Source organism: Rhamphochromis sp. 'chilingali', assembly GCF_963969265.1.
Source record: "Rhamphochromis sp. 'chilingali' genome assembly, chromosome: 2".
NCBI classification, from domain to species: Eukaryota; Metazoa; Chordata; class Actinopteri; order Cichliformes; family Cichlidae; genus Rhamphochromis; species Rhamphochromis sp. 'chilingali'.
Window position 1 is genome coordinate 17,328,829 of NC_137930.1, and position 15,395 is coordinate 17,344,223.

Below are 15,395 nucleotides of genomic sequence, written 5' to 3' on the forward strand. Positions count from 1 at the left end.
GTATTTATTACTACTTAGTTCAGACAAAATTGAAGTTTCCATGGTAAACACTATGATTACATGTGCAGCTGTAAACATGATAGCTCAAAAAGTTTAGAATGAATTCTGATAAAACATTGCAGGGGTGTAGAGTGGGCGCATGTTAGTAATCCATTAAAATTAGCCTCAAATGCACAAAGGTCTTTAAGGTCAACTTAATGATTTATTGGTTGAAAATCGACATAAAGCCTTATAATTTATAAACTAGGATTCTTACAAGTGTGGTGTGTATTGTCAACATATGGAAAGTACCATATAAAGGTTTAAAAACCTCACACATTTCACCTCTGACCTCTCCTTCAAGGTCAATGAATTGATCTGAAGGCAAACGTAATGTTAATACTATATTGAACTATTAAAAAAGTGTTTCTTACTGCCATTGTATGTATTGACAACATATAGGCATATAGAGGATGATAGATGGGGATTCAGAAATAGCCCTTTATATTTTTATGACTTAAATATCGATTATAACCACTTAAATTCATTATAATTTGAATGGGGAAACTATGTTCCTGAATTACTGTTATCACAACTGTTTCTTTTGGAAAACCAAATAAACTTTACGTAATTTTTTCATTTGGTAATTATTGCTAAACATTTAAACTAACTTACTAAATACTTAAATACATGCTATACACATATATATCCACATAAGTAAAAAAATAAAAAAGTGTATTAAAATGGGTTTCAATGGGGCAAATAATAAAAGCTTGCACTTTGAATTTGTCTATGTGCTACAAACTTCTGAAAGCATGTCTAAAAAGAAAGTCCTGGGTTCAAATCCGATTGCATGGGTTCTCTTTGGGTACTCTGGCTTTTACAGTCCAAAAACACGCATGGAGTTGGGTTACGCTAACTTGAGAGTGAATGGTTGTCTGTATGTCTGGGACAGAGTGGCGACTTGTCTTCTCACCCTGTGGCAGCTGAGATAGGCTATAGTCTCTCTGAAACCGTGATAGGTGCTGTACAGAAAAATGCAGCACAGACTTTATTCAATCAAAAATATAGTAGGTGACAGAATCTTATGGAGCATGCAATACATCTAAAATAAACATTTCAGTAAGCTCGCCACTTGGCTTCACCTTGCTTTATTTTCTACCCCCTGCCCCCAGAAATGTAGAAGAAAAAAAAATTAAACCACGAATGTAATCAGTGATTAGCCTCTGTGAAACCATATCTATAAAACAAGCCTCAGTACCTTTTGTTAATGCCATTGCTCAGACAGAATGTGTTTTTCATAACATTGATGTAATCAGAGTAAATGCCTCGAGCAAATACTGCCCGGTTATTTTCGGAATTGTTTGTAGCAACATTGCATTTCTATAAACATGTGCAGTGATCCAGCTAATGGAGTAAAAGCATACCCTGGAGGTGCAAAATAGGCCATAGTCTACCATATAATGTCCATCTTATTGACACTGTTTTTACCACCGGACCATGAAGACATCTCAACCGAGGACAGTTTTCAAGAAAAGGGATACATTGTAAATATAATGTATCTTTTTTTCTTGGAAATTGTCCTCGGAAACCCCCCCCTCAGGAAACTTTTGCCTGGAAGGTTCATAAAGGCTGGGCACTTGTGTCAGGGGTTGAAAACAAACACTTTACAAAGAGACTGTCAACAGAGCATTAACTGATTCCTCTTCTTCTATGCGCCATGTCAGTGTGCCATTTCCTCTGCATATTGGCTGTACAGAGCTATGCATTTTTCATGAGGCTTAAAACAGAAATTGCATTCTGTCTGTTTTATTAGCATCTTAATCCTTTTTCACTATTGCTACTTGTGCCTCGGTTTTTGAGGCGTGTGCGGTCTTGATATAGAGACTTCACATGCCTCATCTGCTGCTTTTAGAAAGTGTCTCTTGCAATTTTGAGCGGTCAAAGCAAAATGAAATAAAAACTAAGACGCCGTTTAAACGCGCAGGTGTTTTTGTCTTACTTGTGTACATGCCACATATAAACACACAGCATTCTTTGCAACACCATTGATCTAATGGACTGTGTTTTCACTGCTAGTTTAGATTTTTATTTGAAATAAATAACACTCACCTCCTAAAGTAACGGCTTACTTCAAAGAGAGCCTTGTTGTCAATTTTGTAAAGCTCTTTTTTTTTCAATAATCATGCAGAAGATGAAAGCTGCTGTATGAATTCAAATTTAATTTGTTCAGTCATCCATTAAAACGGTTTGTCTGTCTCCCCTGCCACCAGTCCATCCCCTCTCCTTCAGTGTCTCGCGGTCTCTCTGCCTCTCTCTCTCTTACACTCTAGAAAGCTGTGTGGCAAATTGGAGCTCCGGCATTGAATGCCAATGAGTAAAGGGGAAAAAATACATATTGAGGGCACAGTGAACTTAAGCAATTAAATTAAAAAGTTATTAACTTTGGAATGAGGGACACTGCTCCCTTTCCTGTCACTGCCTGCAGCCAGAGGCTTCAGAGTTCAAGTAAACAGGGAAAGAAGACGGGAGAAGGGAGAGAAGAAGACAAGTGGAGGAAAAAAGGAGGAAGAAAAGACCAGAGAGATTTTAGAGGTGAGGGTGGAGGTTGTAAGCCCCTGAGCAAAGATGCATTTTAAAGCTGTGTGTGGTATGTTAATAATAATAAAAAACAACTTTACTATGTGCGGTCAGATACATGTCTGTGAACCTGCCCATTTGATCATTACACGCTTATTGTCTTAGACAAAGGACTGGCTCTTTGCCACTCTCACGCGCCAGAGCCTAAGTCAGCATCATTGTAGCATTGTGGACTAAAATTCCAAGGGAGTGAGAATCAAAGTTAATTAAGCTTTTGCTGTGCTTTGCACAAATAATAAGTTTTGGGCTGACTACTAATTAACCCTGAGAAACCGCTTCCTTTCAGTAGACTAAGTGATATTTGGAACTATATCTGCTTTTTTTTTTCTTACACAATTAACACTGTTCTACCGAGCATTACTAATTACTCTTCCGTATAATAATGGTCGTGTACTCTATGATAAATGGAAGAGTATTTGCTTTTAATGTGTGTTAGAATTTTAAAATGCTAAGAATTAATTTAAGCATTTGATCATTTATGAGTGTGTTGAGTTGGAGGCTGGGATTTAAAATCACTGAAATACCAGCCTGGCCCCTCTGTAGTAAAGGCATGTGTTTCAGTATAAATGACTGCTAAGTAGTGTTAATCATTTACTTATTAATTTTACAAAGCGGCTGGTCCAGTAGCCCCTAAAGTTTTGATCACATAAAAATGTTTCTCCACAGTAGACTGTATATAAAATATGGCAGTACTTCCTGTGCTGTCACCATTCAGTTTTGATACCTGTCATTGTGAAGCCTTAACTGTGCCTTTAAGGATGCTGTTTTTTTTGTCTTTCTTTTTTCTTTTTTTGAAGTCATATTTATCTAAGTTATCAAATAATGCTAGCAAGATTGAGAAACAGAGTGCATCTATAGACTATGTAAACTAGGAGCATCACAAAGATACTGACTAATCCTAATTACAGCTAAATAACAAACAAATAGCTGAAGCACAAGCTTCTTGGATGGCCTTTTAGTACAGTTGACCCCATAGAAAGCTGTATTATTTGACAGATAATTGCGTTAAAATGCAACAACAGGCACCAGCACCACTAACATTTCACTTGCATATCTCAAATTAGCTTAGGTGACGCCAAGCACAGAACTAGTAGCTAATTCTCAGCTGAACCCAGTTCTGCTCCAGCAATGGGGAAAATAAAAGATAGTGACAAAAGCTTTTTTTCTTTTTTCTTTTAATGTGTGCATTTTTATTGTAAATGCTTTTTCAGCCTAGAGGTTGCCACTTGACAAAAACAGACCTAAAGCATTAAAACAACAAACTATATATCCTATTTGTGGATAAATTAGCAGCAGATGACCAGTTTCCCTTTCTGCTGTGGGGTTTAGCATTGCTATCCCCGCAGCCTTAAACAAACAATAGCATGCTTGAAAACTCTCAGCATCAGTTTTCATTAAGGAAGCCTTCAACTATTTTGAGTGTAAGTCAAGAAAAAGAAATCTTTTCCTTGTGACAGAAAATGTGCAAGATGCTATAAATAGTGTTTCGTACAACAGACTCAAAGACTTTCAGACGACTGCTTGTTTTCATTTATGTATGTGGCCTTTTTTACATTTTTTTCGTCAGCTGTGCATCAGGGAGAGTTTTTTTTTTTCATTACAAGGACATTATGAAGGCATCACACCCATGAGATAAGCCAACTCTAGACAAGCGTATCATGGATGACAAAGTAGAAAAAGATGAAGATTCAAAGACATTTTGTAAGCATATTGCAGAGGATGTGTGATATTCTGTCATATCTGATCCCCTGTGCTCCCAGCTCCTGTCAGAAGCCACGGATGAAAATATAGTCATATTCAGGTAGCGTACTGCAAAGTGAAGAATGAGCATCGGTGTTCTCAATGCATCAGGGTCATAAAGCATCATCCCAAAGCACATTAGTCTGTAGAGCCGAGTCAAGCAGGGGCAAAAATCGATAAAGCAAGTCTCAGAACAATAGCATGCACGCAGTTCTGCCACATTTTAGTTACTCTTACTACCAAATATCCTCAATAGGTTGCAAAAGCACAGAACCCTATGGAAAATCTGAAGTGTACTAGAACGATAATACTGGCGGAAAGGAACATATGAAGACAAGATACAGAGACATGAAGAGACGTTTCAGGCAAGAGGTGAATGAGTTTGTCCTCGCCTGGTGACAGATGCAATTCTGAGTTGTCAGTTACAACCTTCAGTTGGTTGCTCTAATTAGAAGAAAAGAAAAAAAAATCTTAAAAAAGGAAGTGTTAATTACAGGTTTTTACATTCTTTACCACAAGTTGCACTTTGCTGACCCCAGTTGAAATAGTCCTCTTTATAGCATTTACTGACACAGCTGACCCACGTTTGGTAGTCATACTGAGACCATTTATTGCAAAATCAATCAGGAGCATGTGCAATGCATTCACACCAGATGCTTCAAAATGGGGACTGTGACCACTTGATGCCACAGCAGTATGTCTCTTGGATCTGGAGGCACTAACCACGCAGGTGGTCTAAATCCCAAGATTGTCTCCTTTGAAATAGGAGGATGCTGGACCTGCTGACAGCACAAGAAAGCCCCCCAGAAGCAGCTCCTCTAAAGATAATTTAGTTATAAACTTTTACTGCAGTGCTGCTCAGGCTATTTTAAACTAAGAAACATCACAGAAGGGACCTGTGAAGAGAGCCTTAGAGGGTTCAGGCATGTCACCTTTTTTTCCATTTCTTGCTATCTCCCAATTAACCATTTTCTTCTGCTGAACCATGACTAATACCTTACTCTGGTTTTTTACATGCTAACTATGAAGAGGCAGAGGAATAGAAATTTTCTCAATGTGCACTGATACTATATTGATTCCAATCAAGTGTTTTTGGAGCCATTTTTTTATACTCTTAGAGACTCTTCAGTCCGCAGATCTTTTAATACAGAGGATGCAAAACTCATTTTAAAACCAGTGTAGTCGGGGCTGGCCAGATCATCAAAATTATTAAAGAACAACCTACTGAAAATGTTTACATATATTGAGCCATCCATTTATGAAACAGTTGAGGAAAAAGCTACAGAAAGGTACACTTTATAAAATTACAATATTAATATTTCGTTCTTTTCCATATTCAGTCAGTCAACAGCATGGCTACTTTTCTGATCAACCAATGTGTATATGTGCCATTTGGTACACCATGGGAAACCTCAAGCCACACCCATGTTCTGTGCGTAATCGGTACACGTGTAAAGACTATAGTATACATGGTTATGATGCTATCATGTTGCCAGAAGAAGCCAAAAATGGTCAAAAGAGCTTAGTAGTAAGTCTTGCTATTTACTAGGTCTCTCCAAAACCATGATTCCACACAGACTCAAAGAATAAAAAGAACTGTTGTTGGCAGCATATGCAAATTAACATTAAAAAGCAACCTACAGTTAGCAACACACCTTTAGCTGTTGTTGGTGCACATGTCAATCATATGTTAAACCTGCTCCAGCACTACAGAAAATTTGAATGATACATCCACAGTAAGGCATACATGTCTGTAAAGATTTTCTGTAATTCAGTCATGTAAGTATAACGTTCACTTCAGAATTTGATAACAAGGCATTTGTAAATGACACAGTTTTATGTTTAATCGTCTAAAATTGGCAGAGTAATGTACTATGTGGTAAGGGGTGCATGGATGGTAAAATGCATGGTACATGAGATTAAAAAATGAATGAATGAACTCTTCACACATGTTTTTAGTCTGAGGCTCATCCGCTCCAATCTCCTTGTCTCCCATTGCCAGACTTCAAAGACATCTCTGGGGAGAAGCTTCAAAACATTAAGCATGACAGGCTTCCTCAGGACTCCCACAGAGTCCCAAACTAGCCAAGAAACAAAAAGAAAGTTTCTCTCCAGCTATTTGTTTTAAAGTTGTTCTGTTAAAAAAAAAGAAAAGAAAATGTCATTTGCTCTCTCTTTACCTGGCCTCGCTTTTATCTTGCACCCACTATTGTACTTCCCGTTAGCTTTTCCACTGTTTGTGTTATCCCTCTTTACCTTCTTTTCCCACTCTTGCTTCATCCTGCCTGTACCTTTGCAGTAGTCTCAAACAGAAGAGCTTAAATCATATCAGTGGTGGGAGCTTTGCCAAGTGCCATCCATTATACTGAAGCAGTGCTGCAATGTTGTCTCTTTTCTCATGTTTTTTTTTCATATTTCAGCTTTAGTCTCCATTAATCCCCTTTTTATTCAGCCCTCTTTGTGACATTAACTCAATTTCTTACACCATACTCATTATCTCCCCATCATATCTGCTCTCCCTCTGCTGTTACACTGTAGTTTTCTTGACCATATCTTCTTTCCAACTTCCTCTCTTTTCTTTGCTGTCAACATTTGCTGTTTTATATATCTCACTCTTTTACCCCTTTCAACTGAAGCCCAGTGTCTTTTTTTTCTCTTGCCAACCTTCTTGTCTGCTTTCTTGTGTCACCAAGAGTGGCAGCAGCCAGCAGACTTCCCGACAATGGTTCTCTTACATTGATTTTTTTTCTTTTCCTTTTGGCTAACCCTGTATATCTTTTCTTCTTCCCATATCATTTCCTCTTTTTTTTCTTTTCCAGGAATGGGTGACAGCCACTGACCTGCTCATCTCTTTGGACAGGCTTAACACCTTTGGAGATGAGTTTTTCAAGGACGCTAAAGTGCTGCGCTCGTACTTCTATGCCATCTCTGATTTCTCTGTGGGTGGCAGGTAAGAGACACCAGAAAATGTGGTGCCAAAGCAATGTCACCATGCTTGATACTCTCTGAAATAATAAATGTTGGGAACTAGTGTTGCTTAAGCAATTTTGATTTTTCGACTTCACTAGCATCTCTTTTTAAGGGAGTTATATAGTACCAAATGGCCAAATGTGTTTTAAAGTAAACTAATTCCCTGGCTGAGGTGTTACGGGTAGGTGGCTGGGCATGCAAAGCACAGATTTTACCCAGTATATCATAAGTTGATCAGTTTTAAGGTTTTATGTATCAGGACATGATAAAATGCATTTGGTTCTTAGCAGGTCTTCAAATGAAATAAATACGACCTCAGATGAACAAGTGCACCTAACTTATTATCCCGTGTCACTATTCATTTAACAAAATGCAGAAGCACTGTTTGAAAAACTAGGTCTATGCCATGATTCAGTAACCCTTTTCTATGGTCCACTCATCTTAACGATGTTGTTTCAGTTCACTGAGGTTTCTAGGTAGTCATTTATTCACAGCTCCCTGTAGCTGCTGCCAAAGCAGTTAATCAGGTTGAAGTTTGATTGCACCTTGATTTTTCTTTTTTCTTTTTCAGCCATTCTGTTGTAGATTTGCTGTTATGGTCAGTACTAATGTTTTGTTGTATGATCCAATTCGGGCCAAGCTAAAGTTGTCAGATGTCACATTTAACTCTAGAACACTCGTGGTATACAGAGGAGTTCATGGTTGACTCAATGAATGCTAGGTGTCCAGGTCCTATGGCTACACAACAAACCCAAATCATCACCCCTCCACCACCAGGAACACTGCAGCTCCACTTTTTGTACAAACTAGACGAGTCTTCCAGAGGTCCTGTGGTTTTCTCAGATGCAACTTTGCAAACCTAAGCCATGCTGTGTTGTTCCTTTTAGAGAGAAGAGGCTTTCTCCTAGCAACTCTTTCCAATCAAGCCATCAGTCTTTTTCTTGTCACGAACTTTAGCATTTAACATGCTAACTGAGGCTTGTAGTGTCTGAGATAAGCTTTTCACAGTCTGACCTTGAGGTGAATTTATTGGGGCATCTGCTACTGGGGAGACTGGCAACTGTCTTGAATGTTGTGGGCTTGTAGAAATCTTTCTCACTGAAAAATGGTGAACTTAAGATTGTTTGGAAATGGTCTTTTAACGCTTCCTAGATTGATGGGCAACAACAATTGCTTCTGTAAGATCACAGCTGATGTCTTTCCTCCTTAGCGTTGTGTTAACACACACCTGAATGCTCTGGACCCACAAACTGCCGAAATTTCTGCTTTTGCTGATGATCAATTCATCATATGCCTTTGATTAGCAACAACTGGCTGCTACTTACCTTCTTAATTTCTATGAAAGCAGTAAGGGTGTGCTTAGCTTTTCAAACACTGCTTCTGCATTCTTAAATGTTGTTAATTAAATAATTTTACAGTGTATTTATTCATCTGAGCTTGAATTTACCTAATCTAAAAGCTTACTAAGAACAAGATGATTTTTACTATGCCCTGATACATAAACCCTTAGAACTTTCTTTTTACTGTACCATGACTCTGTGTGGCCATGGCAAGATAACATGCTGAACCTATATTCTGTCCTGCTTTCTGCCTGTCAAGTTGGCATCAAATGAAAGTAAACCAAGATAATTCTCAATTCTCCTTCCACATCCTCGGGTTTATTACTCATAGTAATGAAAGGGGACATGGTACCAAAGACCAGGCTGCACCTTGGCAATGCAGATAGAACCAAACGATTAAGCAGCTGAGATGAAGCCCTTACAAAGAACGCAAAGTTGATCTGACATCTGTCATAAACACTTAGGATCTTTCAGCTGGATGACAAATTACCCACCAATGTCACAGCACGTGGGTAAGAGAGCCACATGGCCATTAGCCATATACTGGTGCTTTCTGCCTAAGTACACGTGTTTTTACACCACACGCTACAGGTCAAGTCAGCAAGCCACATGCTATTAAAAAATCCTCCAGGTTTTCTACAATATATCAATAGTGCAAAAAGAGCTGTGGTGGCTTTAAGGTAAGAAAAACAAGCTTACGACCAGAAGGTCGCTAGTTAAAACCTTGGACCCTGGACGGGAAAGTGAGAAAACAGCACTTTCCTCTGTCTCATCAAAGAAAGGCCCTTAACCTCAGGTGCTCCAGCGGAGGTGTTCAGTGGTCAGCAGGGTATGCTTAAGTTATATAAGGAAGCTTCGGGGTCTAACTTTGTCAATGTGAAGACAGAATTTAGTGAATATATTTTGAGTATAGCGAAATAAAGTAATGTTGGAAACAACCCACTCATGAGACAGATGTCTAAATATCTATGAGAAAATTTAAAGTGCACACATTACATGCTGCCAGTATATTTCAGATCAACACTCTCATATTCACACCTCACTTCTAGCAGTCTAATATGTAGATCGGAAGCACCTCAGAGACAACGGAAACGAATGGGTGTGAGCCTCAGGCAAGCATACATCTGGTTCTGGGACAGCTGGCTAAATTTGACACAGCTTACCACTCAGCGACAAGTGCCTGTACCCCTGTCACAGCCACTTGACAAACCCAGTGACACTGCCAGGAAATAGTGCACACAGGAAGGCATATCTGTCATCATGCTTCAGAGGAAATAATCCACAGGCAGAAGGGAAGGAAATTAGCAGATAACAGTCTTATGAAAACTGAACTAAACAATCACGTTTAGCTCACAAATATTGACTTTTAATTTTGGAAGTTATTATAATTACTGAAGACGCAAAATTTCATTTATAAATTAAAAAAAGAAAAGCATAGAGTTAATGCTTTTGCACATACTAACACAGTTACCAACAGTGCGTTACTGTAATCCGATTACTTTTTTCAAGTAACGCATAAAGTAAGGGATTACTATTGCAAAAACGGTAATTAGATTACTGTTACTTTCCCATAGGAATGCTGCGTTACTGCGTTACTAAAACCGTTTTTGCGAGAATGTCTCATGACAGTGACGTAAGCGAGTGCGACGTTCGTGACAACAGCTGTGTGCAGATCAACAATGGATAATATATCGAGTGCGGGAGAGAGTATGAGCGTGCAGCGTTTAAAGTGTGGAAGTACTGACCTTACTTTGAGTTTGATTCCATAAAAAGTGACAAAAACATTAGTGTGCGCTGTGCGTGGGAAGAAAACTTCTTTTTACAGCGAAAAAAACCCCCTAAACTTCCAAGCAAGCACCGAGTGCGCTACGACGTAATGGGAAATTCACAGAGAGTCTTCAACTGACCGCTGCGGCACACCTGCACCAGGGCAAATCTCCGCCTGCTATACAGGTGAAAATAGAGCAACAGGACTGCTAGTCTTTGACTTTATTTCTTTTCTGCTGTGTTTTACTTGCATCTATTTGAAAGAGTCAGTGTAAACACATATATATATATATATATATATATATATATATATATATATATATATATATATATATATATATATATATATATATAAATTTTTTTTTTTATGTGCTGGAATGTGCAGAAAATAGGTTTAAATGTTGAACAAATTTCTTCCAGTCAGAGAATGTTGCATATAATTAAATCTTTGTTTGATGCATAAAGTTAAAAGATTAAAACTAATAAGAGAAGTTTTAAAAAGATACTTTTCCATTTGATTACATTTTGTATGATGGATTATGCAGAAAAAGTAGAATCGGGCTGAAAGATCTATCGCTTTATCACCTATTCAGGTTGTAAATCGTGTTTTTAAAAAGTAACTAAGTAACTAAGTAATTAATTATTTTTGAAAATAAGTAATCAGTAAAGTAACGGGATTACTTTTTTGGGGAAGTAATCAGTAATTAGTTACTGATTACTTTTTATAAGTAGCTTGACCAACACTGGTTACCAATATTAGAGATACTGCACTCACTTGTTGCTGTTTCTGATACACTGGGTGAGTGTGAGTGTATTATTAGTGGCATATTAACACAGTTGAAAAGTGTTGCTGAAGGGGAATAAAAGCCCTGCCTCACCCCAGACCACGTTTTCATCGGTGGAGGATAATAGAAAGTGACAACTTCTTACGGGGGAACTACCTTCCCGCTTTCCTTCCGCCTTCAAATTCATTCACTGTGTGCATAACTGTGTCCAAATTTGTGTGAGTAAAAAGAGGAGGAAAAACAGAGACAAACAAAAGCTTGTACATGCAGACTTTACCTAACTATCGATGTTTCCCTCAGATGTAAGTGTAACGGCCATGCCAGCGAGTGCATTGAGCGAGAACATGGTAACCTGGTCTGCGCCTGCCAGCATCACACAGAGGGAGCCGACTGCCAGAGATGTCACCCCTTTTACCAGGATAGACCCTGGGCCAGGGCCACTGGGGACTCTGCCAATGAGTGTTTGAGTGAGTAGCTTGATCCAAGGGTGACACTGTGAACCCACTGGGTGCAGCCATCTGGAAAATACACGTGCCAGTGTTAAATTCAAATGACATTCTCAGGCTGTCAGAGATCCCACTTAATCCATCAGTGTGCTACCTCACATCAATCCCCAGTATTTCTTAAATCTCGATATGTTCACATGCACCTTTTGTCTTTTATTGTGCGAGTTAGTAAATACAACCACTCATCACTGTTGGGGAGGATAAAAAGCACGTAGTCTGGAAGTCCTCGTGGAAATCACTGAACTTTACTGATCTTCATTATGCTCTAGGCTGAATGATTTTTTATTATGCTGAACTCAGCTTTACACATAATTTAACAATACGTCTGCCACCGCAGATGACCTTTTTTTTCTTTTTTCTATTTTTGTGTGCAAAAGTTGCCAGTAAAGGAAATAATCTGATGTATTTAAAATTGTCTGATTGCAGAGCCAAACAGCTGAGAGATCCCTGGAAGATTTGTGTATATTTGATTTTTGGCTCATATGCACAAATGTTTGCAGGCATTCTCCCACCGTTGCTTTTGTATATGTGATTTAGCTGAGTGTTATCGGGTTTGGCTCGTCAGACCATGCATTCCAGCTGAATCCTGCTGACGATTAACCCTTCTTTTTTTCCCCTGAATTCTATTAAGCAGCAGACTTGCTCTAATTACTCTTGCACTTGCTTCTGAGCAGATGGCATCTTAAATAGACTTCTGCACCCAACTTAATCAATTCTGTGCATTACTATAGACACCTTATAAAAGCACCAGAGAATGCGAAAGTGCAAAAAACCAAATGCTCATTGTAATTGTTCATCTCTGTCTGGCAGAAGATTCATTTTGACTGAGTTTGCCCCAGCCAACGCCGAAACAGTAATCACTGCTTTTAACTACTTGTGATTACAATCAGCAAATCAAAATCAACATACACTAAATACACAGAGTCATGTAAACAAAAAAAACAGGGTTTTTGGTGTTTAAACTAATTTCTGACAAAATATTATTTTATTAAACTTCATCATCAAAAGGCTGGACAGTCTACATAAACATATGTAGTGTTGTCGAATGGAAGAGGTTCAAACATAAGGTCTGTGGGCCAGAATCGGCCCAAAAAAGACTCCAACCTGGCCCACTGGACAGCTGTGGAAAATGTGAAGGAGGACATAAATTTTGGACTATTAACAGCATTTTCATAAACAACTTATTGTACTGACAAACACCTCACCCACAGCCATTCATACTACATTAATAAAGTAATAAATAAACAATTAAATGACAAAAAAAAGTTCCTGTACTATAGAAACGTCTGTTTGTTTTACAGTGTGTACACAGTTAAATCAATAATGAGAATTTTCTTTGAATGAACAGAAACTTGCCACTTTATGATTACAGGGCAGTCTTGGCAATGAGATATCAGACTTTTCAGTAATTTTACACATGAATTTCTTACAGTTTAAGCCCAAAGAGTCATGCTGAGTCTTTCATTTACTATAGTGTTTCTTTATCATGTAGAAAAACTGAGACAGTCTATTGAAGTAACTCTTCTTTTACTTATTTTGAGATATCTCATGGATTAAACTTGTCCGGCCCACTTAAGATCAAAGTGGGTTGTAAGCAGGCCCACGATGCAAAATCTTGTTAGAGTCTGTAAATGAAGGACTTACAGGGTAAGTTTCCTTTAAAATATATTACCCCATAAACTAAAAAACATGCCTTATTATACGAGCTATAAAATAATATAGGCTGCAGTACAAAGTTTAAGATTTAGTGTTTTATCTCCAGTTTTATGACTACATAAAAACGTCCTTTCCTCAATTATGATAATTTTACATAAAACACTGTAAGTTTTGATATGATTCACTGGCAGGCATTGGGTGTTATATATATTTTGTAATTTATTAGCCATGCAACCCATTATATTAGCAAGGGCAGTGTTTGGATTTGCAAACATTCATAGCGACATGTAGACTGGCGTGTGTTAACAATATGGATCATTTCAGAGAATTTAGATGTATTCTTGTTAAACACATTTTTCTGCATTTATTGTGGATGTATAATGTATCCATCCATCCATCCATCCATGGATTGAAATCTATCCCTGCTGACACTGGACAAGAAATAGGGCACACCCTGCGGGTCAGCATTCAGTCAAAGGCCTGACACATACTATAGAGGCAGGCAACCATTTACACCCCTATTCACACCTAAACGTTGTAAATCTAACTTGCATGTCTCGCGTGTGGACAGTGAGAGGAAACTGTAGCATGCAGAGGGAACCCATACAGGCAGAGAGAGTGCCACATCATTTTATTGATGATGATGGTGATTGATGTGGTCAATGTTTAAAGACTGCTATTCAAAAAAAAAATTTTTTTAATGATTATTAGTTTTTTCTAGTGGTACTAGTAGTAAGCCAGTTTTCCAACTTTTTCTAAATCAGCAGGTAGTAAAGCTAAAATGATAACAACAGAAATTTGTTTCTCAATAGACTTTAATGTAAAAGGTTTTCATTATCTTAATATAAATTGATTAGCACACAGCAGCTGCTGCTACTAACAGAGCAAAAACATAGTAACACAAAGATATTAAAGTTATGTTTGTGGCCCATTTAAAAATTAGCTACCCAGATTATACAACGTCAGTTTAAGAAAAAATGAACAAAAAAACATCCAGAAGACTCTGGTGAGTCAAGCATCTCTTTTAATTGATATTTTTACACAGATAATCTTTTAGAACTGAAAATAAACTGCACCAGATGAGACCTTTAAAGATTTTTTAACTCTTGAAAGCTAACAAAATGGCAATAATAAAGACAAAACATGAATTTTTTAAAACAAACACCAAGTGACACCCAGTTAATTAACTTCCTATTTTCTGCAGTCACGTCTTTTGCTGCATATAGTAAATCATATTCCAGAGATTTAAAACTTAAGCTACTGCTCACTTTCCAATAATTAACTTGTAGCTTCATATCATATATGATCATCTCAGAAAATCCAATTTATTAAATTTGTCTCTTAATCATTGCAGTTTTTGTTTGTGAGCACACGCAATGGGTTTGAATGAAGGATCAGATTCCTCAAAGGCTTTCCATTTCAGCACAAGATAAAGCACTGCAGTGTTAAGTAAACGATTACCCACATTTACCAGAATGCTTAAAACAACACGAATAAGCACAAGTACAGTCATTCCAAATAACCCAGTGCTGACCCTGGATGGAATGTGTCAGCACAATGCTTTGGTCAATTGGGAAAATTTGCATAATCTTCCCACATAAAATGACACTTGACACATTACCCATCGTGTTTTAAAGAAAGAGTATGGTTACCTTTTTTTTTTTTTTTTTGTAATACCATGTGACGATGATCATGTTTGACATAGAATTAGGGCTCGCAGTAATATCAGCAGGCTGATTAAAATAAATGGTTTGTTAATAAGATGACTAATTTCTGTTTTTCAGATTAACAGAAAAGCATCTGTTTTATCTTCTTAGCTTTATTTCAGCCATAAAAACATAAAAAAACTGTCACAGTTCCATCAGTCCTAATTTATGATCTTTACAGGGCACAATGTTCGGGGAGTTTCAGATTTAGAGCCTCATTTAAAAGAAGAAAAGGAAGAAAAGTGTGACAATCTTGCAATTATTACCGCTGTCTTTGCTGTTGTTCTTGTCTGAACAGCAATAGCA

The 15,395-nt window shown here is 37.7% G+C and overlaps 1 protein-coding gene across 1 annotated transcript in view; it reads left to right on the forward strand.

Moving 5' to 3' along the window:
* Positions 1-15,395, forward strand: part of lamc3 (laminin, gamma 3) — a 165,139-nt gene that overhangs the window by 27,206 nt on the left and 122,538 nt on the right. The window contains 2 exon segments of the mRNA XM_080876266.1: positions 7,179-7,309; positions 11,522-11,688. Of these exon segments, the coding sequence (XP_080732392.1) occupies positions 7,179-7,309; positions 11,522-11,688 (298 nt within the window).